The sequence below is a fragment of the Trichoderma ghanense genome (genome assembly GCF_004382785.1).
Source record: "Trichoderma ghanense strain CCMA-1212 chromosome Unknown scaffold_10, whole genome shotgun sequence".
Classification (NCBI taxonomy): domain Eukaryota; kingdom Fungi; phylum Ascomycota; class Sordariomycetes; order Hypocreales; family Hypocreaceae; genus Trichoderma; species Trichoderma ghanense.
Window position 1 is genome coordinate 489,857 of NW_027395673.1, and position 23,550 is coordinate 513,406.

Sequence of the window (23,550 nt, forward strand, 5' to 3'; positions counted from 1 at the left end):
GTACCAGAATGTTCATGGATGAGTACACCTACAGTGCTATGGACCTTGGTGGTCCTGCGATTCGACTGTTTCGTCTTCACAAAGGAGGCGGTTGAAACATAACCGGCAACCTGTTTCAAGCATGTCTGCACCAGCGAGGAGACGCCATTTCTTACGAGGCGCTGTCGTACATACGGGGCCCGCCCGATGTCCGTGAACACATCTCCATAGACGGTAGGTGAATGAGCGTCACTGTGAACCTCTATCTAGCGCTGCAACGACTGTGCCAAAGAGATGAGGACCGAACCTTATAGATTGATGCAATCTGCATTGACCAAAAAAACCTGAAAGAGCGAGGTCACCAGGTTCAGCAGATGGGCGATATCTACAAGCAAGCCGAGCGTGTACTCTTTTGGCTCGGAGCTGGTACGGACGAGACCGACATCTTCATCATGTCCATGCAGCTCTTGCACAAATTAAGCCCTTAAATATCTATACAGGGCCTGGAAACTCAAAGATAGCCGATGGAAGGATCTCTGGAAGGATGTTCAACTACAACTCAGTGCTTACAATGCTCTTCGAGGAGCGGGATGAAGACATCAAACTCACCTGCGACATCGTTCCAGCTCGCAATCCACAACAAGACGAATGGGTTCCAAATTCTGGAGCTATTCCTCGAGTACCGGCCTGGGAGTCTTGAAGTTATGGAGAGCCTCGTCAAATATACGGATGAACTAGACGCACCATTGGGCAAAGTTGCGTTTTAAATGGTTCTTGAGCATCTGGCGGCTCGGGGTCCAGCAACAAGTCAGGAATTCGCGACATTCATGAGGTGGTGCGCTCCGACAAGTGCCCGGGAGTATCTTCGATCGAGGGGACGCGGACTGGTGATCACAAAAGACGTAGTTCAGGCCCTTGCGATGAATCGCTTGAGCAGGAATCGTACCATTCAGGTGCTGCTGCGGCACAAAACCCCAGTTCTTGAGCTCAAAGGAGATGCAGCGTTGGAATTGGTCGCAATATTTGGCTCCTTGGCCGTGGACTGGCTATTACGATACCGTCCGAAAGAATACACCGACAGAGATTCTAGCCAGTCGGAGATCCTCGATGGTTTGATGACGGCCGAAGAACGTAGCACTTGGAACATGTTTCCATTTGCCGCTGGCAAAGGTCACCGAGCACTTGTCGAACTGTTACTTGAGCGCGGCGCAAAGATTGAGGAGAAGCTCGAACGCGGCAACGCTGGGCCAACAGCCATGAACCTTGCCGCAGCCGTGGGCCACAAGGACATAGTGGCTATTCTGATCGAGCGGGGAGCTGATCTCGAAGCAAGGGACTTACACGGACGTACGCCTCTCATTTTAGCTTCTGAGAAACACGAGAGTACCGCTGAGCTGCTCATACGGAAAGGAGCAAAAGTCGATGCGATTGACGATGATGGAAGAACGCCTCTGATGGCAGCTTCGCGGGGTGGACTTAGAACAGTCGTTATGAAACTCCTTGACGGAGGGGCTGGAATCGATGACGTGGGTAAGGACGGTAGAACGGCGATGATGATTGCCGCTCTTGAGGGTCATAAACATGTGGTAAGGATCCTGATCGATAGGGGCGCCGATAAAAGAATGATAGGCAGGGAGGGTGCAACCGCGTTGACGCTGGCTACAAATAGAGGCCATCGTTCATTGGTAAGGGTGCCGCAGGACCCCAGCATAGGAGCGAGTTGTTGAGGGACCTCGGTGATCATCTTCGTCGAGACTTTACACATGGGATCCGAGGCAATGGATCAGAGGATGAAGCATTGATGGAGCTGATTGGAATTGGGTATGGCATGAGAGGTGGTGATATGTGAGACGAGTGATTGGCGGGTTTTCCATTGTGCTACCTTGACCCGTTTGATGATTGAGTATCGGGGATCGCCAGGCTACCGGCCATTATGTGTGCATTTGCATATAATCAATGTTAAGTGAAGGACATTACGGCATAGGGAAAGTAAACAACGAACAGGCTCTTATCTGATGGATCTCCGGGCTCATCAACTGCTCCGTGTGACCACTTCAGTCGTTTCTACAATCGTCAGCTTGCCATCCTCCCCGGCGCGTACATCAGAGACCATAACAACAGTGCCCGTGTAGCTTTCTCCAGTCTCTTTGTTTTTGAAGACAACCACCGCTTCGTCTACAACGCAACCGCCTCCTCCAGGAGCTTCCCACACTTTGATCTCCTTTTTGCTGAGCTGCGTCATGGTGTGGGTGGCACGCGTGCTCGTGACATAGGCAAAGAATGCTTCCCGAGAGATGGAGTCGTGGTTGATCCTGAAGCGATTGTGATTCAGTCGCTGACCAGCCGTCACATATGGGTCTTTTTGCGTCAAAGCGATGTTATTTGAGGACTTACTTGACTCGCACATCTTTGGCAATATAGCTCTCAAACGAGCTGACTGCAAGTTCATCATCTGGTTGAAGCAGAATATTGCGCCAAACTTTGTCCAGCCAGTTGAAAAGCGCGCTGTTGTCCTTTTCACTGGAGGTCGCCATCATACGTGACTGAGGTTTGTAGCTGGGTATTAAGAGTGAGGGGAAGGTATGGTAAGAGGCGGGCAACAGTGAGATGGATATTGGATCTTCGCGGCAATGGACGACCAGATTCAATCACAAGATGAGTACGAATATAATGACAAGAGCTTCCTCGCGCGGCTTGTTTCAGAGGAAAATGCCGCATCGATCCTGTCTGATTGATGCTTTGGTGTCAGCACAGACGATCCATAAGCATGTCTGTTAAATAAGTGAATAAGCCGTCCCTCTGCGGCTTGGACAGGCCTGTTCCAATTGCAGCGCTCCCTAGAGCATTGTGTAATGCTTCATGGTACAGCATCCCACCGACCGAGCCCGGGGTTCTACGTGACATTATGACAAATTGAAGAAATAAGGTCGGGTACCAAGTAGTCAAATAGGAAATACAACTTCTTGAGAGATGGAGGTCAAGAATGGCCATACTATTGATGTGATCTGCCCAATTTTTGGTGCGATCGCCATGATTGTACGCGATGATAGATAACTGATTCGGTGGGCCTTGGTGTAAAGATGAGTGCGACGCGTCAAACGCGTCTTCCAGCCTCAACCTGCATCACTTGACTGCCAAGGGGAGAGTGATGGCAAGCTCATCCAACATCATCACCACATGTGATCCCCTGTTCATTTGGGAATCTCTAACCCCACCTATGCTCTTCGCCAACAGTCCTGAATCGGCAGAAATACGATGGACCGAGAACTAATCGAGATCGACTCGACGGCATCAGAGTCGGGGTCTTCAGCCTCCGGTTACGGCGACCCAGAAGTCGGGTTCGACGAGTGGAAAGAGGATCTTCTCGGCTGCCTGGATGGCATCAAATCTTCTGGTGACTTTTCGATTTCTCGAAGATACGCCGTCCATGTCAACCCGGGTCTGCAGATCGTGGGACAGGAGACCGCCATTCCATTGCCGCTCACTGATCATGAGGCCGAGACGATTCGCGGCGCTTGCAGAGAGGCCCCGTTTGGCAAAGGAGACGAGACACTTGTCGACACATCCGTGCGGAAGACCTGGGAGCTGGACGCTACACGCTTTATATGCACAAATCCCAGCTGGCCGGCCTTCCTGGACAGCATCTTGAGGGATGTCGCTGCTGGCTTCGGCCTGCCAGAGGTAAAGGCAAAGCCACACAAGCTTCTGCTCTACGAAAAGGGTTCATTCTTCAAGCGGCACAAGGACTCTGAGAAGGAAGCGGGCATGGTAGCCACGCTTGTCGTCTGCTTGCCCGGCATTCACACGGGCGGGGACGTTCACCTCTCTTTTGGGTCCGAGAAGCGTGAACTCGCTACCGCACCGGCGTCGCGCTTTGATGTCACGGCAATGGCATGGTTCTCTGATGTAGATCATGAGGTCAAGCCGTTGGGGTCTGGCAATCGGCTGGTCCTCGCCTACAAGCTGTTCCAACCCAGCGGCGTCGTGCAATCTGCCCAGCTCCTCTTCGGTCAGTCACAGAGGGTGAAGAGCATTCTCAGCAAATGGCAGACCCGTTTCTCTGGCAGATCCATGCTCGCCTACCCGCTCGATCACTTGTACACCAAATCTAGCCTGTCGATGAACAATTTGAAAGGCCGCGATCGCGCTGTTTGCCACAGTCTCAGGGAAGTCAGTGCTACGTGTGGGCTCTATCTCACTCTAGCCCATATGACACGTTCAGAGATGGATGACTGTGGTGGATACTACTTTGACTCAGAAGAGTCATCTACAGAGTTGGAGACTATCTACTCCTGTGACGGGGCTCCGATAGGGTCATCCTGCCAAATCGATGAGAGCGAAATCTTGGTCCCGGACTTTTTCGAGGACCGCGACCCCGACAGCGAGGACGAAGGCGAGTTTACGGGCAATGAGAGCATGCCGGCGGCTTTCCGATACCATAATACTGTATGGCTCCAATTCTTGACGAAATCACTGGCGATCTGATACTGACCACCTCACCGCAGGTTGCCGTGCTACCAACTTCCTCACTATTTGATGACCAGCATCTCGAAACTCGGTGGCAAAGAGGCAGACAACCTTCTCTCTATGGTTAAAAGTGTTCACGAGGAACACCGAGAGAATCCCATAGTCAAGTCAAACACATTGAAGGTCATGACCGACATCCTTGATGCCAGTCAAAGCTCATCTTCGAGTATCCATTTCGCTATTGCGAGGTGGGCTCTGGAGACAAACCACGAGGACCTCTTTCAAAAAGCATTGGAGACCTTGCTCAATCCCAAAGTCCCCAAGGAGCTCTTGGCAGAGCTCCCAAAATTCGTCGGGAATCTACTCAACGAAGCCTACGCTAAGACTTCGAGAGACTTCAACTGGGATAGCATGTGAGTATCTGCATCGAGCAACAGAGCTGCTGCAATGTGTCGACCAGTCTGCTAAATCCCCCCAGCTTTGGCCCTTTCCTGCAGTCCACGACATTGGGAGTGTGGAATTCTATCTCGAAGAAGATTGCAGCCCTTCTTGAGGCCAAGGCCGTAAAGGATTCCTTCAACCTCTGGGCGCGGTCGCAGTTAGATGTCAAACTGGATGCCCAAGCATCCTTTGATGTTCATGATCACGAGTTCTTTTTGAAGAGCCTAGGCCGACCTATGGAGAATGACAGGTGAGTAGCCTTTGAAGATGCATGGTGGATTGTACTGGATGAACATTCCTAACATACCTGCTCAGAATTTACGCAGCTTTCAGCTCGCGGGGCACCCGTGGACTTGTCTTCAAAGTCCTGGAGTCAATGTTCCAAAATCGAGGACGATACAGCGAAGGCACGCTGAAAAGTATATTCGAGACCACTCTTGAAGAGGCTCGTTCGCGGCTGGTGCTGCGAATGCAAGATCTAGGTTTGCACAATTCCACTTTCTACTCTTCCAGTACCTACTCTTCCAGTACCTACTCTACCAGTTGCTACCACCCTTTGGACCACGATTGTAGGCTGCTCTTCCGCCAATTCACGGCGCTCGTCAAGCAAAGCCTGGTACTTGGCATTTCTGACAAAGCCGTCTTACTTGTGGAGGAATGTCACAAAGGATTCAATGCCGCGAGGCCTTCGTGGGACCCGTCTCGATTTCACAAGGAAGCTTTAGTCCAAGAGCTCCTCGTGCCGCTTGCTTCCGCATTCCGCTCCTATCAGATAACACCCACGCCGGGCGTTGCGGCGTTCTTTGAGCTTCTCATACGAGATGTTCTGCATCACCAAATTGCAAAGCACCCAGAGAAACCGAACGGCTGGCGTCACAAGCGACGAGGATGCCGGAATTGCAAAGATTGTGACGCCCTGGATGCCTTTCTGGAATCTGAGGATCAGGGGAGCTGGAGTTTGCGTGCAAATGCGGACAGACGGAAGCATATTGAATTACACCTGCCAAGTTCAATCTTTATGAAACGAACAGTCTCGGATAGGTCACCATATATGCTTGTCGTCGAGAAGCTCGGTACGGAGCACGAGGAGGAGGTGAGAAGGTTCCGCCAGCAGCTCGCGGCTGTTGACGGCGTGCTCGCCCCTCTACGAGGGGATATCTTTCGAAGCTTGCTGGGCGACGCGACGTACCGGGAGCTGATTGAGCTTGAACATGTACGAGCGGGAACAACACAGGGGCCAGTCGCGGGGGTCAAGAGATTATCTGAAAGCGATCTCGCTGGAGACAGTGCTCGACAACGGATGTGATTCCCGTTTCTGAACGAGACAATGGGGATATATCCTCGTCTTTGATGAGGAGCTTGCGAATTCAGCAGAAAATGTTGCCTCTCTGATGTTACGCCAACCGTGGTCAACAGCGGATGGTCCCTATCTCGTGACCGATACAGAACCATGATACTCTGTGTTGCCTGGTTCGAGCCTAGAATAAGCGATTATCTCATTCAAGATGTTAATGCCGTATGGAGCTAATACAGGCTAGGCTGCGGGGCTCTCATGATCCTTCAGTTGTATGGCAACCAGGCTACCGTTTGGAGTTGAGAACAGATTGCAATATCATTTGTCAATTATAGGTATATATACAAATATATATGTAACGCTTCCTTCATGAAGCCATATAAACAGCGCGTTTCACATCAACTGCCGCTCGACAAAGCTTTTATTACGCAACACCTTTCGTTTCTCAAAATGGCTGCCTACACTCTTGCCCCGGTCAGCCTCGCTGATAGCGAAGCGTTAAGTCGCAACAACATGTCGGCCTTTTGGCAGGATCCCAACTGGGTTCTATCATGGAAAAACACCACGTTGGAGAAGCACATCGAGGCAACTGCCCGACGGTATCCCCGGAGACTGATAAGTGACCGCGCGACTTCACGACACCAGAAGGCGATAGATACACAGACTGGCCGCCTTGTAGGATATGCGCGATGGATTCTGCCCGAGTCTTATGCTACTACAGCAGATGGTGAACCGACTTGGCCAGAGGCGTTGGGACCGTTGGTTGGAAAGGAGGAAGAGGAGGAGATTAAACGAATTGCGGAGGCAACGCCGTGGAATCCGAGTAACGAGACTGATCCGCTGGATAACAAAGTTACTGAGATAAAGCATGAGCTTATGCAGAGGAAGCCTTATATTTGTGAGTTTCCACGCCAAGAATACGGCTACAGGAGGATATGCTAAACTGGCTTGATCCGCAGGCCTCGACTATTTGGCCGTCCACCCCGAGAACCAGGGCAATGGCATTGCCACCCTGCTCGTACAGAGCGGTATGAGAGAGGCGGAGAAGTTAGGATTGGACATTTTCATTGTTGCTTTTAGGCCTGCGTGGGGGTTGTACAGTCGGCTTGGGTTCCGCGTTGAGCGGGAACTCATCCAAGATGATTCCATGTATGGAGGGGATGGCAACTATGGTATTCGATACATGATTTACGAGCAGGCTACGAACTCTGGGGCGCAATTGGTCAATTAGATGTAGTTATTCTTCTGAGGAGTTGAGCGCAGGATTGATGTGCTGCTATATCGAGATTTATGTGGAAGTGATATGGGGCTACGGTAAAGAAATTTTTGCCCCTTCAGCGTAAAATAATCGACGGTATCATGCTTGTGAGATTGTGACAGACAAATGCAAGATGTAATCTTCAGGAAATTGGATGAATCAAGGCTTCCAAGTAGACGTAGCGTTTGAACAACTCTTCGCTACCTGATCACGCTTCGGGCCATGTTGCGTTTGACGTCAAGCACCCGACAGCAAGTCAACTTCGAATCGTGGGGTCGACAAAGCCAACAGGCCAAAGAGATTGCCCTGGGACCTGGACGCGCAAGCACATGCAGGACATATGCAAGGGCAATTCCCTATGCATCAAACTCTATCTCTATTTCCGTAGATCTTTTGCGAACCCCCGGCATTTCACAGCATTTTTAAGCCCTCCCCATGCCTTCACCTTCTATCAGATCACAGTCGACAAGGAACGAGCCGGTTCTCCCAGCATCCCCAACGATACTTTGCCGCTGACTCCCTTTGTTCTGTGCAGATTCGCATGATTGTTGGGCGTAGGTGGATGGCGCCTCTGTTCGTCTGTGTGAATTCTCGCTGATGATGGCTAATTTGGGGAATGGCTAGCCAGCACTCCACTTGGCTGTCCAGCATCTCAAGTCTTGATACAGAGTAGAAGGCTAGTCTTAAGATACCTACCGGTTCATTATGAAGAAAAGCATATTATAAGACTACTGGTAGACATATACTGTGGTAGTAGCAGAAAGTATAAATCACTTCTAATATCTATTCATAATAGTAGTATCAAGGAAGATGTAGATGGGTTTCTTTTTGACTGGGACGCTCAGTAGCCAAGCTGGGGTGCTGGCTAGCCATTCCCTTCATTTAATCTTGGGGTGCTTGTGCCTCTTCCTCCTGTGGACCGTGTGGAACGCTTGGGCTGATGAAATCGTCGCCAGCATCGAGGCAATCAATCAGCCGCTTCACGATCAAGGGCTTGTACTCGGTCTTGGCCCAAGTTGAACAATCAGTAAAAGTCTACAAGGAATTCATTGCTACATGCTTCGGTTAGGTGGTCACTTCAACGAGACAACTTCCGATTCTGCTTAACAATCTAATGCTTCTCGAACAGATCATGCATACTACATACGAAGTCCAGGCTTGCGGAGACAAGACATTCATTGGATAAGAGAGGAGGGCGTCATGGTCGCAGGGGGGTGACAAGTTTAGAGCAGCCAATTGTCTAGTGACAAAAACTCTCCCAGCATTCTTAATCCCTGTGGTGCCCTCACCAAAAAGGCAACCAGAAATCTTCACAGCATTTTTAACCTCGCTCGATGTCCTGAGCAAGCATGTGAAAGTCCCACGCCCTGAGGATACTACCTGAAGTCCCGGCAGTGCCTATTGAGATGCCAGCTCATCATACAGCTAGATACATAGATAGGTAGGCTTCGTCGCTTGGAAATATCATGGACGGCACCGCGGTCGGTCATCTGATGTGACACCTCGACCGTGGTCCGCTGGTTGACCGGCAAGCAGGAATGGCGAGGGCGCGGCCCTTCAGACTCGACTTGCTCTGCCATGGGCGCTTCACGATACTCTGGAGCCCCCAGGATGCTTTGTCGCTACATCCAACGTCCTCTGCCCTTTGACAGTCTTTCAATGTATTGTTGCAGCATGTTGCTCTTTCCAGACGGTATTCATAAGTCAAGCTCGGAAACCGAATCTCTCGTGGCTTCGGAGATGCATTGTTTTCTCACATCATGAGTGATTGCCACATGTTTTGCCTTTTATTGGTCCACGAGCAACTTCACCTTCGATGTAGAATGCCCTTTCACTTGCAATCGCATCTTCCGGTTACATACTCGTCCGTCCTATTAGCTCTTACGTGAGTCCTGGTGCCAGGGGTTACGAAACAGCCACTACTTCCAGACGCGACGACTCGTCTATGGGGATTAAGCTGAATGCGTCCTAATGGTATTATTCAATACGCAAAGGTCTATTTCTACCCAGTGCTCCCTTATTAAATAAGCATCTCTTCATCACCTTCGTCAGGTTTTTCGTCGAACCCCAGAGTGGCGAGCTGCCTCTTCCACTGCTGCTGGGACCTCATATCCTGCTCCCCAGTTAGCACATAGACAGTTTCACCATGACAGCACAATGGGCATAACACACCTCTTCAACCGTATCTTTAATCATGTAGCGGGTCACCTCTACCTTGTTCTTCTGCCCAAGTCGAATGGCGCGCGCGATGGCCTGGCTCTCTACACCGGGATTCCACTGCAACTCGACAATGAAGATGCGATTCGCACACGTCAAATTCAGCCTGAAAACTGATAAGCGTTCCATCACCAAGAGCATGAATTGAGAGAGGCTGCAGACGCACCCAAAGCCCCCGGTTCCAGTTGTCATGATGAGCACCGGCGTCTCCTTGTCCCCGGCGAACTGATCGAGCTTTTTCTGCCGCTCCGCCAGAGAGCAACTTCCATCGATGAGGACGTATGGAATTTGATGCCGTGTTAGGTATCTCGATAACAGTTGCAGCGTTCGCGTCCAGCAGGAGAATATAATGCTGTGCTTGTCAGAAGATTCCTTGTGTCCTGATACTCATCGGCGAACTTGCCTTTTCGTCTTGTCCAAGTCCACTTTGACATCCTCAACGAGGGCCTCCATCTTAGTCGAATGGCCTTCGTTGCTGAAATAGTAAGCTTCATCGTCCCGTTCTCTCTCTTTGACGGGATACGTCAGCATATTATCACGGTTCGTTGTGCCGCCGCTTTCGACCATGACATGCCTTAGCCATCGTATGCACACTGGGCAATGCTGCGCCTCTCTCCCATCACTCCGTGCCCCCGATTGTTCGATACACTCAGAGCATACAACATGAGAACACTGTTCGTAGAATCCGTTACCCAGCCGGCTAGACCCGAGAACAGGCATCGGCAGCTGGCAGCCAGCACAGGTAATCTCGCTGCTTTGGCCGAGCGCGGCTGAGACGATGGCCTCGCATTCATCACGGTAGCTGCGGCGACGCCAGGAGAAAGGCTGTTGATATGTTCCGTGGTTGCACAACAGGCGCATCTGCAGATTCGCCTGGAAGAGTCCAAACTTGATGCTCTTCTCGACGTCACCTACTCGATGGCGGATAATGCGCATCAGGATCTGCTGTGTATCTTTATATTGCTTCTTTTCCGCGTCGGTGAACTTTAGCACGCGGACTCGCTGCTGCAACTGCGGCAGCTCGATGATTTCCTTTGTCCGACGCAGGCAGAATGCTTCAATCAGCATGACGAGGCGCTCTCTGACCAACTTGGAGTCGTCGCTGCTCTGCTCAAAGGGCAACTCGATCCATTTCCGAAAGGCAGCGGGCTTGCAGAAAGGCTCGGCGCGGATGAACGCGAGTAGGGTGCCAATGTCGGCGAGCTTGTTCTGAATAGGGGTCCCCGTGAGACACCATCGCGAGTTGGCGTGAAGCTCGTCGCAAGCACGATAAAATGCTGTAGCGCGGCGGCGAATGATGTGTGCTATTGATGGCAGTTATACATGGTAGAAGTTCCCTGAAAGGAAGGGGGAGACGAGGCTTACCTTCATCGAGGACGATTCTGTACCAGTCGATAGAATGGAGAAGCGATCGCGCCGACTTGCTCTGGAACTCGGCGGTGAGGGTACTGTATGTGGTGACGACGATGTCTGAATCTGCAACCGTGTTGAAGGCTTTGGGCCTGTCGGATCCGTGATACTTGACATGTGTAACTCCATCTTTCAAGTGCCTATAGACTCGGTTAACAGACATAATATCCACTTGGTCAATCAGCCCTTACTGTTTTATCTCATCGAGCCAGTTGTATACCAGGACTGCTGCAGGTCAGCTTCTCAATGACGATCAACACAGGCAAAAGGAACAACTAACGTGCAGAGGGAACAATCACAAGGGTCGATCGTGATCGCTTCATTGCCCCTTCGACTCTCTGATCATTCTCCTGTTCCTGGGCCCATGTTCTTCCATCTTCAAGCATCCTCATCACCAGAGCAAGTATGGACAGGGACTTGCCCATACCCATCTCATCGGCCAGAATGCCGCCTCCTCGTTCGTTTGGACGGATGCCGTTCCTGATCTTGGCTCGAGTGATTCGATGGCGAAATCTACCAGTGTCCCGTCAGGTCATTCGTTGCTTCGGCATCGTCCTGTTACTTGCTTACCCTTCTTTACCGTCTTCGAGCTCAATGGGCTCCCACAGACAAAACCGCTCATTGATGTGGCCGCTTTCTCTCTCGAGCATGAAGCCCAGCGCTTCTTCTTGATGCCTGTCTCCAAGTCAGTATACATTGCGCCAATGCTCGACCCAAAAAGATAAGACTGGAACCTTAGAAGCTTTTGAGCAACTCTGTCTCCCGCGTCCGCAGCGTCAAATTGCCGATTACGATGAAGAGAGCTGTATACCTCTTCAACCAACTTTCGCAACCGTTCTTCTCGGTTCCTCCTGCTGGTGAAGCCATCGCTCCTCAAAGGGCGCACAGGCTCAGTAGGGTGCATCTGAATGCCGTTTGTCTTTATGCGCAAGAAGTGCGGATTGTCGTACATGAGGCCGCCTCTCATATGGCTTGACTTTTGTAACCAGAGCTTGCCAGCCGACAGAGCATCGCCAACTTGCGTTGCGGCAGACCGTGGTCCGTAGATGTTGACGTCGATCTTGACAATAGCGTCTGAAGCTTTGCTTGCGTGCCCAATAATGCGTAAAAGCTCCGAAACCAAGGCAATAGGCTCAAATTCGAGGTATGGCTCGGCCAGCAATGATGAAAGTGTCGCTCCTACGGCAGAGCGCAAATACCCAAAGTCCTTATCGGCATCGTGCAAGCGTAGAACGACGTGGGCCTCTTGTCGTGAGATGCTGAAGCGCTCGTATACGGTTTCACTCTTGCTGAGTCTGGAGTGGATGGCATGCATCTCGCCCACGAGCTTGACATCGACATTGTGTAGCTAACGCAAGAGAATTAAAAGCTGCATTGATATGCCGATGAAGTGTGGTTACTCACCATTCCATAGCATACGGTATCATCCTCGCCTACTGACGGAGTATCTTCGATTCCCGGACTGGACTCCCGTGTAAGAGACGGCGACTGGGAAACATCTTCAGATGAAGACGGCATCCACTGGGGGATATAAGAGTCGGACACGAACAACCCGTTTCCCCAGTCCTCAATGGCGCCGTCCAGGTCGTAAGTTGTCTCGTTCACATTAAGCGACGTCATTTGATCACCTATACTCGGGTCCAGGAGAATGTTGCCAAACAGCTCGGGCAAAGACTCGGCATGCTGCATAACGGGAACGTCGCTGCAATATTTCAGTACTCTTTGTGCAAATCAACGCAGAATATCCGCACCTGATTGGATTCATGTGACTCGGCCCTTGGTATTGACTCTGTCTTAGAAACCCGTTTAACCCATCATAGCCCTGCATGAGCTCTGGGTCGTAGAACTGCTGTGATTCCGCGCTGGAAGAGCTACTACTCGGAGTGTAGCTCAACGCTTCATCGTCTAACTCCCTAACGGGATCGAATCGTCGCTTCAAGCTGTTGGACATTGTCATACCTAGAGGAGATTTTCTTCTTCTTCCTTGAAGCTTCTAGGATGCCTACATAGGCCATACATCACTGGGTTTCACTTTCCCCCCTTTTTAATGGCAAAAATTCGAGCTGCACTCCAAAAGTGAAGCCACAGCGGCCTTCATCCTACCGGGAATCACGAGGCGCACTGTGTATGAATCGAGGCGGGAACTTTCCTCACCGAAAATGGAGGCTTATGCGGTTTGCTGTCGTTTCACTGGTTGGCTACCCTGCAAGGCAATCAATATGCCTGTACGTCCTTCATTGCTAGTTTGCCATTCTCGGCGAATCGTATACGCTCACTCTACTGCGGGTGGCTTAGACGCGCCTTGCATAGAAAGATACCAATCGTAGCTCTACATATGTGAAAGCAGGCAGATGCTGGTTGGGCAGCAAGGTTGACTTTGTGATACCTAAGTGATTGGACGCTGGCATGAGGCGGCCGAGGCACAAGGGCTGATGTGTGATGCATTGGATGACCCTTGCAAGAATGGTAGAAGCGCTGCCTTGGTAGCCGCAAACACGGACATGAGCCACAGAGCATCAGGTAGGAAACCCCAACAAGTTTCAGCTGATTCCATGATACTTCATGCTTCGAGTCATCGACCTCACTCACTCATGTAGCGAGCATGAATGCACAAGCTGGGCAGAAACGACGACTATCCGATGCCAATGGAAACACGAAGAGGCTGAAGCGGTCGCTCGAAAGGCCTCGGAATGGCTTACAGGAACGGACTTGTCAAGTATGCACGCTCATGCTGTCTCATCAGGGACTGCAGCACCTCAACTCGCCGAATGGCTTTCTGCATCATAATCGCACAGGCTGCGCTGCTTGCGCAAATCGAGGATGCCGAATGTGCAAACTGATCCTCTTCGCCGTTTGCAAAGACCACGACGAGGATTGGGACCATGAAGACCGTCTCTTGTTCCGAAATTCTGAAGATCTGCAGTCTTTCTCAACGACATCCAAGACGGACTTGGCTGGAATATACAATCTTCGAGCTGCTCTCGGGTCCAGTCCAACAGTTCCCATCCTCACGATCCAATTGTTTGCCAAGCAAGGTCGGTCCCATCTCAATGTTCCGTGTAGTGAAGCCATCTATTGATTGGATGCAGGTGATCCCATGGCACAAATCGTGCGTCGACGACCACTTCGCAGAGATGTACAGAGCAACAAGGCGTTCGCTGCAGCAGAGGCTTTGATCAAGGGGTGCATGAGTCCCGAAAATCCACACAAGCACTGCCAATATTCTCGAGATACCGTTCTCCCTCTGCGAATCCTCGACGTTGGCAATCCTGGAGACACCTGTTCAACGGTCAGATTGAAGATCAATGAGACGGATACTCATGCTCGGTACCTGGCGTTGAGTTATTGCTGGGGGCCCAGGTCCGTACCTGAGCCGCTTCAGCTACGGAAAGATAATCTCGAAAGACTGGTGGAGGGCATTAAGTTACGTGATCTTCAGCAGTCGATACGAGATGCCATCTTTACCACTCGCAAACTTGGCTATCGATATCTTTGGATTGATGCGCTCTGTATCATACAGGACTGCCAGGCTGACAAGGAAACGGAAATAGGGCGCATGGCGTCCATCTACAAGAATGCTTCAATCACCATCGCGGCATCTACTTCGTCAAACGCGGCCCATGGGTTCCTTTCCGAAAAGCCACAGCCTTACTGTCCGCAATACGAAGTTCGCGTCTCTATGGCTAATGATACCACTGGCACTGTGTATATCTCCGCAGAACCCTACGAGCCCGACCACCCCCTTGACAAGAGAGGATGGACGCTGCAGGAGTTCATGCTGTCATCCAGAATGCTGATATTCTCCGACTACGAGCTTCTATGACAATGCAAAGAAGTCGACCTTTGTAGCGTTTCTGCGAAAGGCCTCGAGTATTTACAGCCGCTGGAAACGCTTCCATGGACCGTCTTTGACGGCGACGCCGAGCCATACTACGGAAATCTCGACTCTGACAAGCTCTATCTATGGAAGACTATTGTCCAACAATACACGGATCGCCAACTGTCTTACATGGGTGACAAGCTCAACGCGATCAAGGGAATAACTTCTGAGTTGGAACCACTGTGGCGCGACACAAACATCTACGGCCTCTGGAAGAAGTGGTTCATCGAACTTTTGGCTTGGTATAAGCCATATACTGAAAGAGAAGAATGGCGAGACTGTGAAAGGGCTCCCAGCTGGTCATGGGCTTCTCTGGACGGTGTGATCTTCTACGAAGGTTCACTTTCGACCAAAGATGCCAGACTGAAGTCCCTGACTGTTCAAGCTGCAGAATTGTCATGCCGCATGCTTCGAGAAAGCGACGTATCGGATGAGAAGGCTTCCACCGTATTAGAGCGACCAGATCTCAAAGATCCGCTTGCTGAACTTCAAGTAAGAGGAGTCGAACACGGAACGTTGGAATATTTATTGTTGGGAACAGTGAAGTCCAATGAAAACAGTGAAGAAGGGGTAGGGCTACTTGTGATAGATGCCGGCAGGGGAGTTTACAGGAGGCTTGGATACGCCAGATTCCGAGATACGACGATATGGGACGGCGTGCAGAGAAGGGACATCGCATTGGATGCACGTATCGAAAGGACACCAGACAAGAAGAAAGACAAAGGAGAGCATCGGGGCAAAACACATGAACACAAAAGGGTAAAAAAAAAAAGAAGGAGAAGAATCAAACTCGGTGAGTTATAGAAGACACGTTCATGACAGAATACAGGTTCTCGATATGATGGCTCAAGCAAGGGTTATACTCAACCCTCTTCGGTAGACTATGTAACGAAAACATTCCTACCGTAAATGACTGACCCCAGCTACTCTCACCGCGTCGTCCTATTTGCGTGAACCTGCTTCTGGTGCCTGTTGCAATCACTCAGCCTCGCAAACGCCTTGTCGCAAGTCGAGCACTTATACGGCTTCTCCCCAAAATGACTCCTCTCATGCCCAAGCAGATTAATCTTGCGCGTAAACTGCATGTCGCATAAACTGCATGCAAAGGACCTCGACCCGTTTCTCCGTCGCATCGCTTCGAACATGGACGGCCCGTCACTCAAATCAGGATGATATTGTCGCACATGCCGTTCTTTATCCTTCTTCGTGGGAAACCCGATGGGAGCTGCGTTGCACTGCACGGGACATTGATAGGGCCTGTCGTGGCGGCTGTTGTGGGCTTCGCGATCCTCCTTTCTGTCGTAGCCGACGTAGAAGAATTTGCACAGCAGGCGCTTGCACTTGAAGAGATTAGGGCCGTAATAATCTTCTATAGTGTCATGATGGTAGGCCTCTGTGTCTGGTGTCAAGGTTTCCAAGGTGTTCCGGTTTTCAGCCAGGGCTTCATCGATGCTAGCGATTCCGACAGTGTTTCTGATCTTGAATTCACCTTTTTGATGGGTATATATGTGATTCCACAAGTTGCAAAGATTCTCATAAAAGGGCAGTCCTGGAAATCTGGTCAGTTCCGGAGGCTCTTGGTTCTCAAAGTCCCGATGAGGAGCCTTTGTCAGATCAGCCCCGTGGTTGTCCATAAAGTCCTGCAAGGCAGAACCAAACATTTCTGCATGACTCTGGTTCGGACCGTGAAAGTAGTCGCCGCACATTTCAATCACAGTACTGATATGGCTGTGCCATTGAGAACAAGCATAGTCCTGGAAAGAAAACCAGCCGAGCTTCGCTTTCTCTTTGCGTTCTCCCTCGGTGTATGCCTTCGAATCGCTGATCAGACACAAGTATCTCAGACAGAGCACCGCAAGCTCGCAATGAACGGCTTGCGCATTGATGTACTTGTTCCGGATGATGTAGCTAAGAGTTGTCAACTTCAATGCCACTGCCCATATGCAGAGATCACCCTTTACTTACTTCCGCGCGGTAGAATGAACAATCCGAATATGCCCGCCCTCGAGGACATGGACCAGCGATCCGAGGTATTTGCTGGCATCTTGTCGGAGCATTTTGTTGTCGAAGTCGACTTTCTGCTGAACATGGTCATAAGAGAGAATAGACTGCATTTCGTGCCACTTGAGAGGACGCTTTGCGCAGACAAGCCAGCCTATAAGCCTCTTTGCCATGTTCCAGTGATCTTGGCCCTCTGCCAGACTCAGCAGTTCGGCCTGAACGACGCCCAGAAGCTTCTCATATCTGTGCCGGGGTCTTAGTAAATATGTGATATACGCAAAGCAAGAGCAACAGAAGTGTCGACTCACATTTGTGAGAGCTCTTTGGGAGCCATATCCTCCTTTATCTTCTCCTTGAGCTTCTCTTTGGTCGGTTGCTGCAAGAGATACTCAACGGCCAGATGAGCATAGAGGAACATTTCTGCAGAATATATCAGCTCAGCTCATTATCACACATTGCAGTCACTTCTCACGACGAACCTTCGCTTCGATGACAGATGCTGCTCTCAATCTGGTCTTTGTCGCTTTCCGAAAGGTTGAAGCCACTTTGCGTTGCGCGAGACTCTGAAAAGTCCGAGATCCGCTTCCTTACATAGGACCTAATGTCTTCCGCATTGTCCGTCGCCTTGAGCTGCACACAAGCATCATCCTCTGGCATAATCTTTGTTTTGGCGAGGTCCGGAATCGGCTGGCTCATGAATAGCAGCCTCAAGCGGCCTTGCTTGATGTCGTTGTCGCATTTGGTGACCAGTCCCATGAAGAAGCTCGCCGCTTTGCGGGCTTCTGCGGTCTCACACTCATCTATGCCATCGATGATGACATATTGCCTGGTATTGTACTCGATGAAGGCCTCGATGAGATATTGGGCAGTTTCTGCGTCTGCTAGGCTGGGGCTCCCGCTCGCCTCGGCTTTGTCAAGACAGAGAGGTAGAAGATCCTCATTTGAATCGACCATCTGATGGAGGATCCCTTTGAGGATGCCGAGATACGTCGAGTGCTCTGAATCCTCTTCCTGGCAATAGAAGGAGTATACCTTGCTCCCTGGAGGAATCGTGTATTTCTTTCTTTTGGTCCGCAGCTCGCCCAGTTCATCGATTAACAATGATGCTAGGATTGTTTTACCTGGGATTTCTATCAGCTGATAATTTTTCCTGCTTTAGGAGAGGGTACTGTACCGAATCCTCTGCTACCTTGAAGCCAGATGGCGGACTCGGCCGGCTGATCTTCTCTCATCCAGTCGCTGACCTCACTGTACCTCTTGAATAGCCAGCGGCCTGTGTCGGCACAGATTCGTGTGTCCTGGAACTTTTTGTGAAGAGAGTCTGTTTTCCTCGAGGCTGATATCCAAGCCAGAACACTCTTCTTCTCCCTTTCTTTCCTGAGCTCCTCTCTGTCTTCAAAATCACCTCGCCATCTCTTCAGACTGTAGAGGTAGTCGTAGAATTTGGTCTTGACACAACCGACGTGGATACTATCTTGGCAGAAGCTTTCTGTTAACAAGTCTGCGTTCAGATTTGGTGTTGGTGCAGAAATGTGAAAAGATGGCCCGCTTTCTTGTATAAACGCCTTGTGTCTTTCCAGAGCGCTCAGTAGGTGATCGGTGGTAGCGTTCAAGGCTTTCCAGGTGGGTTTATAGGCCTTCTGGAATACTATAGCAGGAGTCAGTCTTCGTCATGATACTATCATCGGGTCGATCTTACAGGCCGGTCGGAGAGAGAAAAGACCATATGCCAGCTGATGGAAGGTCATGACATCCTGGTAGATTTGGACCAGACATGTCACAGTATCCGGTACTGCAATGAAAAGGCGTACATGCTCATATAACAACGGCAGCCTATTCCCAATCTTTGCGTACACGTCCAGTAAGTTGTCAATTTCCTTGTCCGTGACGTTTGTAACCTTTTCGACCAACATCAGTAAAGCCCTCTCTTTTCCTCTTCTTTCATAAGACATCAGTAAGAGCTCATTTTCGGGCATACCTCGAGGAGAAATCGGAGGGGGCCCCAAACACAAGCCATGATCTTCGCGACATGCTCAAAATTAAGAGCTACCAAGGCCTTTTCGAAATGCTCCATACCAGTGAGGAACAGCTGTATCCGCTTCATGTTGATCATGTTCTTGGTGGATTCCCGGATCGACTGGACGGAGTTGATGTATTCGCGGACATCGTCAAGAGCTGTCGATTGGAATAATCCCTTTTCATATGGTTTCACGGCTTCAGCTAGAAACTTGTCCACGATGTCGAGCAGCTCCTTTGGGTCCATTGACACACCGTCCATGGCGGGCTATAGTAACGCGACTTCGGATTAAGCTCCGAGGTACGGGCTAAGAAGTGCTGTGAATTTAATATAAAAAAAGGATCCTATTGCCGACCAGGATTGGGCACGAATCTCAGTGAGGCTGGAGGCGCAGCAGCTAGGCAGCCGCTGCGAATGTACGTAAAGCTGCCTTGTACGTTTACAGGCCAACAGTTGTATGCATGCCTTGCCTTATTTTCCATTGATTGGATGGAACTAGAGCCTGCCAGCCTCATTACGCATAGCAATCCCTGTGGACGTTGTTATCACCTACCGTTTCACAATTGGAGCGACACTGACGAAAGGTGCTTCCAAAGAACTGCCGGTGCTAATGTGCTACAGCAGCTCATATTTCATTCCCTTATCTCGAGCTGCATTGGGGAACAGCCGTAAAGAATTTCTCTGCCCTGGGGAGTCATAAGTTATTCTTACTTGCTGGTCACTCCTGCGAGGGGGCTTGGGGAGTGGCTAGCCAGCACCCCAACTTGGCTCTCCATCATCCCAAGTTTATTAATACATTTATCTTAAGATAAGGTACCCACTTTATTATAAAGCAAAGCATATAATAAGACTAGCAAGACTAGGTATATATCGTAATAGTAGCAAGAAAGTAGAAATCAATTCTAATATTCCTGTGACTAACAGTAGCAGTAGAGAAGATGCAGGTAGGTAAAAGGAAAGTGTCAACTCTAAATACAAGCTCTCTCTGTTTCCTTGCTACAACTCCATGAAGATGTACGAAACCTTCTGTCCCAATGCCTCGCGGCTTGTCATGTCTAGTTGGTACTTGAAATACTCCTGTACAAAAGAAGAAAATGGTTGTGGTTCCGTAAATGAAAGATAGTTGCCAGCGCCAAGTATTGGCCGGATGGTGTATGCAAGCCGATGTGAAGCCCTGGTTGGTGTTGAAGCAGAATACTGTGGAAGATGAAGACGCTGCTGGAAAAAAGAAAAGGGGAGTTGAAAGGAAAAAGGAAAGAGAAGAAGGGGATTGCATGCCAGGCTTGGATGCCTGTCTTCTTCCCGCCGGATGCAAATGCAGTTCAAAGGCTCGACTCCTGTGTCGCAGGGCACTTGGAAGCTGAAGCTAGGCCATTTTAAAGGTGATCCAGGACGGTCGCGTATCAGCGAGGGAGCCGAAGCCTTTGATGATGGTTTCGTCGGAGAGATTTGTTCGCTGAAAGGCTTAAGCTATGTAAGGCACGGTATCGCTCGTTGTTTTCTTTGCGGGGGCTTTTCTCATGACAACGTACCGAGTGAAGTAAGGGGATACGAGACCAGGCAAGTGCTTTGTTTGGCTACATGCTCAAGACGACTGGAGTTTGATGAGAGCTTCCAACCAGAGGAGGAGCTTTGTCAACTTGTCGACATATACTTGCACACCTGCCACCTGGAGGGGCCCAATGAGCTGGTATTCTCTCTTCTTCCGCTCCAAAGCTTCAAGCATTCGCTTTGCAATGAAGAGAAGATGGTTGGGGTCTTCCAGGGTATCGGAATCGATTGGGGGGTGGCCACGGACGAGACTGTAAATGCGCCCTGTATATCTCGCCATTAGGTCTGCGTCACGCTGAATAATTTCCTCGCAGGCCTGGATCCGCAGACTGATGTGTTCTCTCTCAGGGTTGGATGATTTTTGTGGGTTGATGGTGATGTTTCGCTGGAAGAAGGAGAATTGGAACGCAATATTGTATTGACGAGCGGCGCTTTGGGCCGAATTCCCGGAAGCCATATGGCCCCCCAACCACATCACTCTCTGCTTCCAAGTCTTTCCTGCATAAGTGGTGAAGTTTGAGAGTGCAATTTCTTTTATCCTGCTGTCGTATGGTTCCACGCATGACTCCCTGGGTGCCCAAGGCGGATGGACGGTAACACGTGCGCAGGACTTTTGTTCGGCTGCAGTACATCTTTGGGAATATGCCACTCAGCCGCATCAACAACTACCTTACGCGGAGCCGCAGTGCATGTAGGCTGTGCCAACGGTTCTGCCTGGGCATTTCAGGATGAAAACATGCAGTAGCATAATTTGATGTGGTCCAATCAATGGCAAGTAGATCTTAGAAACACAGTTGTACAGGACATTTGGTGGGATCTCTTTGACGCAACTGGTGCCACGATTGCACACCGTCTATTGAGGGTGCTGGATTTCGGTATGGCGTGGGTTGACGTGGCTGGCGTGCGCAGGGAGGGCTGACAAGTACGTCCGTAGACGTGCGATGGGGGGGGGGGGGGGGGTTTGGAAGGGGGGGGGGGGGGGGAAGAGTTGGGGGGGGGGGGGGGGTTGCTACGGGGGGGGGGGGGGGGNGGGGGGCATACAACTCTGCGCAGCTGCGTGAAATGGATCAGACAGCCTCGCCAAGCACGGCACTACCCGGCATCCTTCGAATATTCCTCAGCCTTCTCAGGGCAAAATGTACAATTCCCAGCCGCACAGCAGTGGTTTGGTTTGGCATGTTTCAGAAGGAAACCTGCGTGATTTGTACAGCGTAGTACAAGCAGAAGTGCATGCCTTGATCGGTGAAACATGGGGGGTTTCCGTCCTTTCGCCATAGTCAGCTGTTGTGATCCAAGTAGAGTGCAGTAAAATTGAGTTACCAAGCGTTTCATTATGCAATTCATCTTTTGACAAGTAGTCTGCAGATTGACAACACGGATGCATCTCCCTGTAGGCATGCCTTACTTGCTGGCTTTGGCATGAATCGTGCTCTCCCTCCTTCAGAGTGGGCTGAGATATCTGCAGTTATGCTTATTCGGATTTCTGATATCTGAGTTCCATGTCCAAGGGAATGACGAGAGTTGGGTCCCAGTCTTAAAGGGTTCCTTTTGCTCTCGATATATTCATCGTCTGACATCAACACAGGTCAAAGGCGCTGGACTCTTCCATCAATTGCGGCAATCTCTACTTGAACCACAACTCATCATGGTGTTCCCACGCCCGTCACGGCGCGAATGTTTCGAGATTGCCTTTATATGCGCCCTGGAAGTCGAATTTGAAGCCCTATGCCTTGTCATCGAGGAATTCTGGGACCAAGAAGAAAACACCTACGGCAAAGCACAAGGAGATGCCAACAACTACCGCGCCGGACGCATTGGCAAACACAACATCGTCCTACTGCTGCTCTCGCGCATCGGCAAGGTCTCTGCAGCCAATGCGGCATCCAGCCTTCACGCAAGCTTCCCTCGACTGCGTCTGGTCGCTTTGGTGGGAGGTTGCGCGGCGGCTCCTCGAAGCAAGCACGCCGATATCCTACTAGGAGATGTCATCATCAGCACCGGCGTAGTCCAATATGACTTGGGCACCAAGCATCCGGGGAGGTTTGCGCGCAAGAACAATATTAAAAGCAACCTGAGCAAGCCGCGCAAAGAAATCGAAAACATCTTGGCTGCACTGCAAGTGTCCGCGATGAGGGATAGGCTCACGGCAAGGACAGCAAGCCTGTTGCTAGATTTGCAGACGAGCACTGCCAGGCTTGGCTACGGAGCCAAATACCAGTATCCCGGCATCCGTGAGGACAGACTCTTTGAAGCAAACTACCCTCATAAACATCGAAACAAGCACTGCATCATCTGCAATGAATCACCTAATGCAGTGTGCGAAACTGCGCTGCGCGCATCCTGCGAAGAATTGCAGTGTCAAAGCCATCAATTGGTCTACCGGAAACGGCTCGAAGAAAAACTGTCATCATGTCAAAAAGGAGACATCTCGCATCAAGATCCGGCAATATGGTTCGGCACGTTCGGCTCAGGCGATACCGTGATGAGGTCCGGCCAGGACCGAGACACACTTGCTTCTGAAGAGAACATGATCGCCTTTGAGATGGAGGCGGCTGGGATATGGGAAGAACTTCCCAGCATCGTGATCAAAGGTGCATTCGACTATGGGGATTCGCATAAGAATAAGCGATGGCAGGCGTTTGCCTCTGCAACTGCTGCTTGCGTCACAAGGGCGATTGTAGAGCAACTTGCCTGGACGGATAGGGGTGGAGTGACGATGTTTACTCAAGGTAGAGTCAACAAGTATTTGGCCTCTGCGACAAAGATTGACTGACATGCGTGATAGTCATTGAAGACAATCGGGCGAGTTGCGGTTCCCGACAGACGAACGTGATTAACAACGCACGTGAAAATGCATACGGACGGATAAAGCGCAATGACTGCGTGGGGGAAAGCCAACAATTGAACTTGATTGCATCTATAGACCAGTTGCAAATCCAAAGATTACTACAGCTGCACCACCCAAAGGCGAAGACTTGGAAGAAGCGCGGTATTGTAATATCGAGGGCCCGCCAGCTACCACTCGCTTGGAAGGA

The 23,550-nt window shown here is 50.5% G+C and overlaps 9 protein-coding genes across 9 annotated transcripts; 5 read left to right on the forward strand and 4 right to left on the reverse strand.

The window, feature by feature from the left end:
- Window positions 1-186: 186 nt before the first annotated feature.
- CCMA1212_007750 (uncharacterized protein) lies at window positions 187-467 on the forward strand (the record flags this gene model as incomplete). The annotated part of the gene is made up of 2 exons (XM_073704912.1): window positions 187-192; window positions 294-467. 2 exons carry the CDS (start codon window positions 187-189, stop codon window positions 465-467), a joined length of 180 nt encoding a protein of 59 aa, XP_073556622.1.
- Window positions 468-2,011: 1,544 nt separating this feature from the next.
- CCMA1212_007751 (uncharacterized protein) lies at window positions 2,012-2,535 on the reverse strand (the record flags this gene model as incomplete). The annotated part of the gene is made up of 2 exons (XM_073704913.1): window positions 2,374-2,535; window positions 2,012-2,291 (listed from the first exon to the last, which is right to left on the reverse strand). The coding sequence occupies exons 1-2, from the start codon at window positions 2,514-2,516 to the stop codon at window positions 2,012-2,014; spliced, it is 423 nt and encodes a 140-aa protein (XP_073556621.1). The 5' UTR covers window positions 2,517-2,535.
- Window positions 2,536-3,227: 692 nt separating this feature from the next.
- CCMA1212_007752 (uncharacterized protein) lies at window positions 3,228-6,193 on the forward strand (the record flags this gene model as incomplete). Its single annotated transcript, XM_073704914.1, has 4 exons — window positions 3,228-4,425; window positions 4,549-4,859; window positions 4,925-5,137; window positions 5,290-6,193. Exons 1-4 carry the CDS (start codon window positions 3,235-3,237, stop codon window positions 6,191-6,193), a joined length of 2,619 nt encoding a protein of 872 aa, XP_073556624.1. The 5' UTR covers window positions 3,228-3,234.
- Window positions 6,194-6,631: 438 nt separating this feature from the next.
- On the forward strand, window positions 6,632-7,412 carry CCMA1212_007753 (uncharacterized protein; the record flags this gene model as incomplete). Its single annotated transcript, XM_073704915.1, has 2 exons — window positions 6,632-7,079; window positions 7,141-7,412. The coding sequence occupies 2 exons, from the start codon at window positions 6,632-6,634 to the stop codon at window positions 7,410-7,412; spliced, it is 720 nt and encodes a 239-aa protein (XP_073556623.1).
- Window positions 7,413-9,459: 2,047 nt separating this feature from the next.
- Window positions 9,460-13,025, reverse strand: CCMA1212_007754 (Putative SWI/SNF-related protein; the record flags this gene model as incomplete). The annotated part of the gene is made up of 11 exons (XM_073704916.1): window positions 12,818-13,025; window positions 12,471-12,768; window positions 11,801-12,414; window positions 11,637-11,741; window positions 11,347-11,579; window positions 11,258-11,294; window positions 11,022-11,206; window positions 10,056-10,960; window positions 9,823-10,028; window positions 9,612-9,762; window positions 9,460-9,552 (listed from the first exon to the last, which is right to left on the reverse strand). Exons 1-11 carry the CDS (start codon window positions 13,021-13,023, stop codon window positions 9,460-9,462), a joined length of 3,033 nt encoding a protein of 1,010 aa, XP_073556626.1. The 5' UTR covers window positions 13,024-13,025.
- Window positions 13,026-13,628: 603 nt separating this feature from the next.
- CCMA1212_007755 (uncharacterized protein) lies at window positions 13,629-15,826 on the forward strand (the record flags this gene model as incomplete). Its single annotated transcript, XM_073704917.1, has 5 exons — window positions 13,629-13,782; window positions 13,862-14,101; window positions 14,156-14,846; window positions 14,916-15,438; window positions 15,776-15,826. 5 exons carry the CDS (start codon window positions 13,629-13,631, stop codon window positions 15,824-15,826), a joined length of 1,659 nt encoding a protein of 552 aa, XP_073556625.1.
- Window positions 15,827-15,875: 49 nt separating this feature from the next.
- CCMA1212_007756 (uncharacterized protein) lies at window positions 15,876-19,225 on the reverse strand (the record flags this gene model as incomplete). The annotated part of the gene is made up of 7 exons (XM_073704918.1): window positions 15,876-16,854; window positions 16,912-17,190; window positions 17,256-17,367; window positions 17,427-18,068; window positions 18,122-18,595; window positions 18,647-18,845; window positions 18,926-19,225. The coding sequence occupies 7 exons, from the start codon at window positions 19,223-19,225 to the stop codon at window positions 15,876-15,878; spliced, it is 2,985 nt and encodes a 994-aa protein (XP_073556628.1).
- Window positions 19,226-20,549: 1,324 nt separating this feature from the next.
- CCMA1212_007757 (uncharacterized protein) lies at window positions 20,550-20,972 on the reverse strand (the record flags this gene model as incomplete). The annotated part of the gene is made up of 1 exon (XM_073704919.1): window positions 20,550-20,972. One exon carries the CDS (start codon window positions 20,970-20,972, stop codon window positions 20,550-20,552), a length of 423 nt encoding a protein of 140 aa, XP_073556627.1.
- Window positions 20,973-22,160: 1,188 nt separating this feature from the next.
- On the forward strand, window positions 22,161-23,288 carry CCMA1212_007758 (uncharacterized protein; the record flags this gene model as incomplete). The annotated part of the gene is made up of 1 exon (XM_073704920.1): window positions 22,161-23,288. One exon carries the CDS (start codon window positions 22,161-22,163, stop codon window positions 23,286-23,288), a length of 1,128 nt encoding a protein of 375 aa, XP_073556620.1.
- Between the last annotated feature and the right edge of the window lie 262 nt (window positions 23,289-23,550).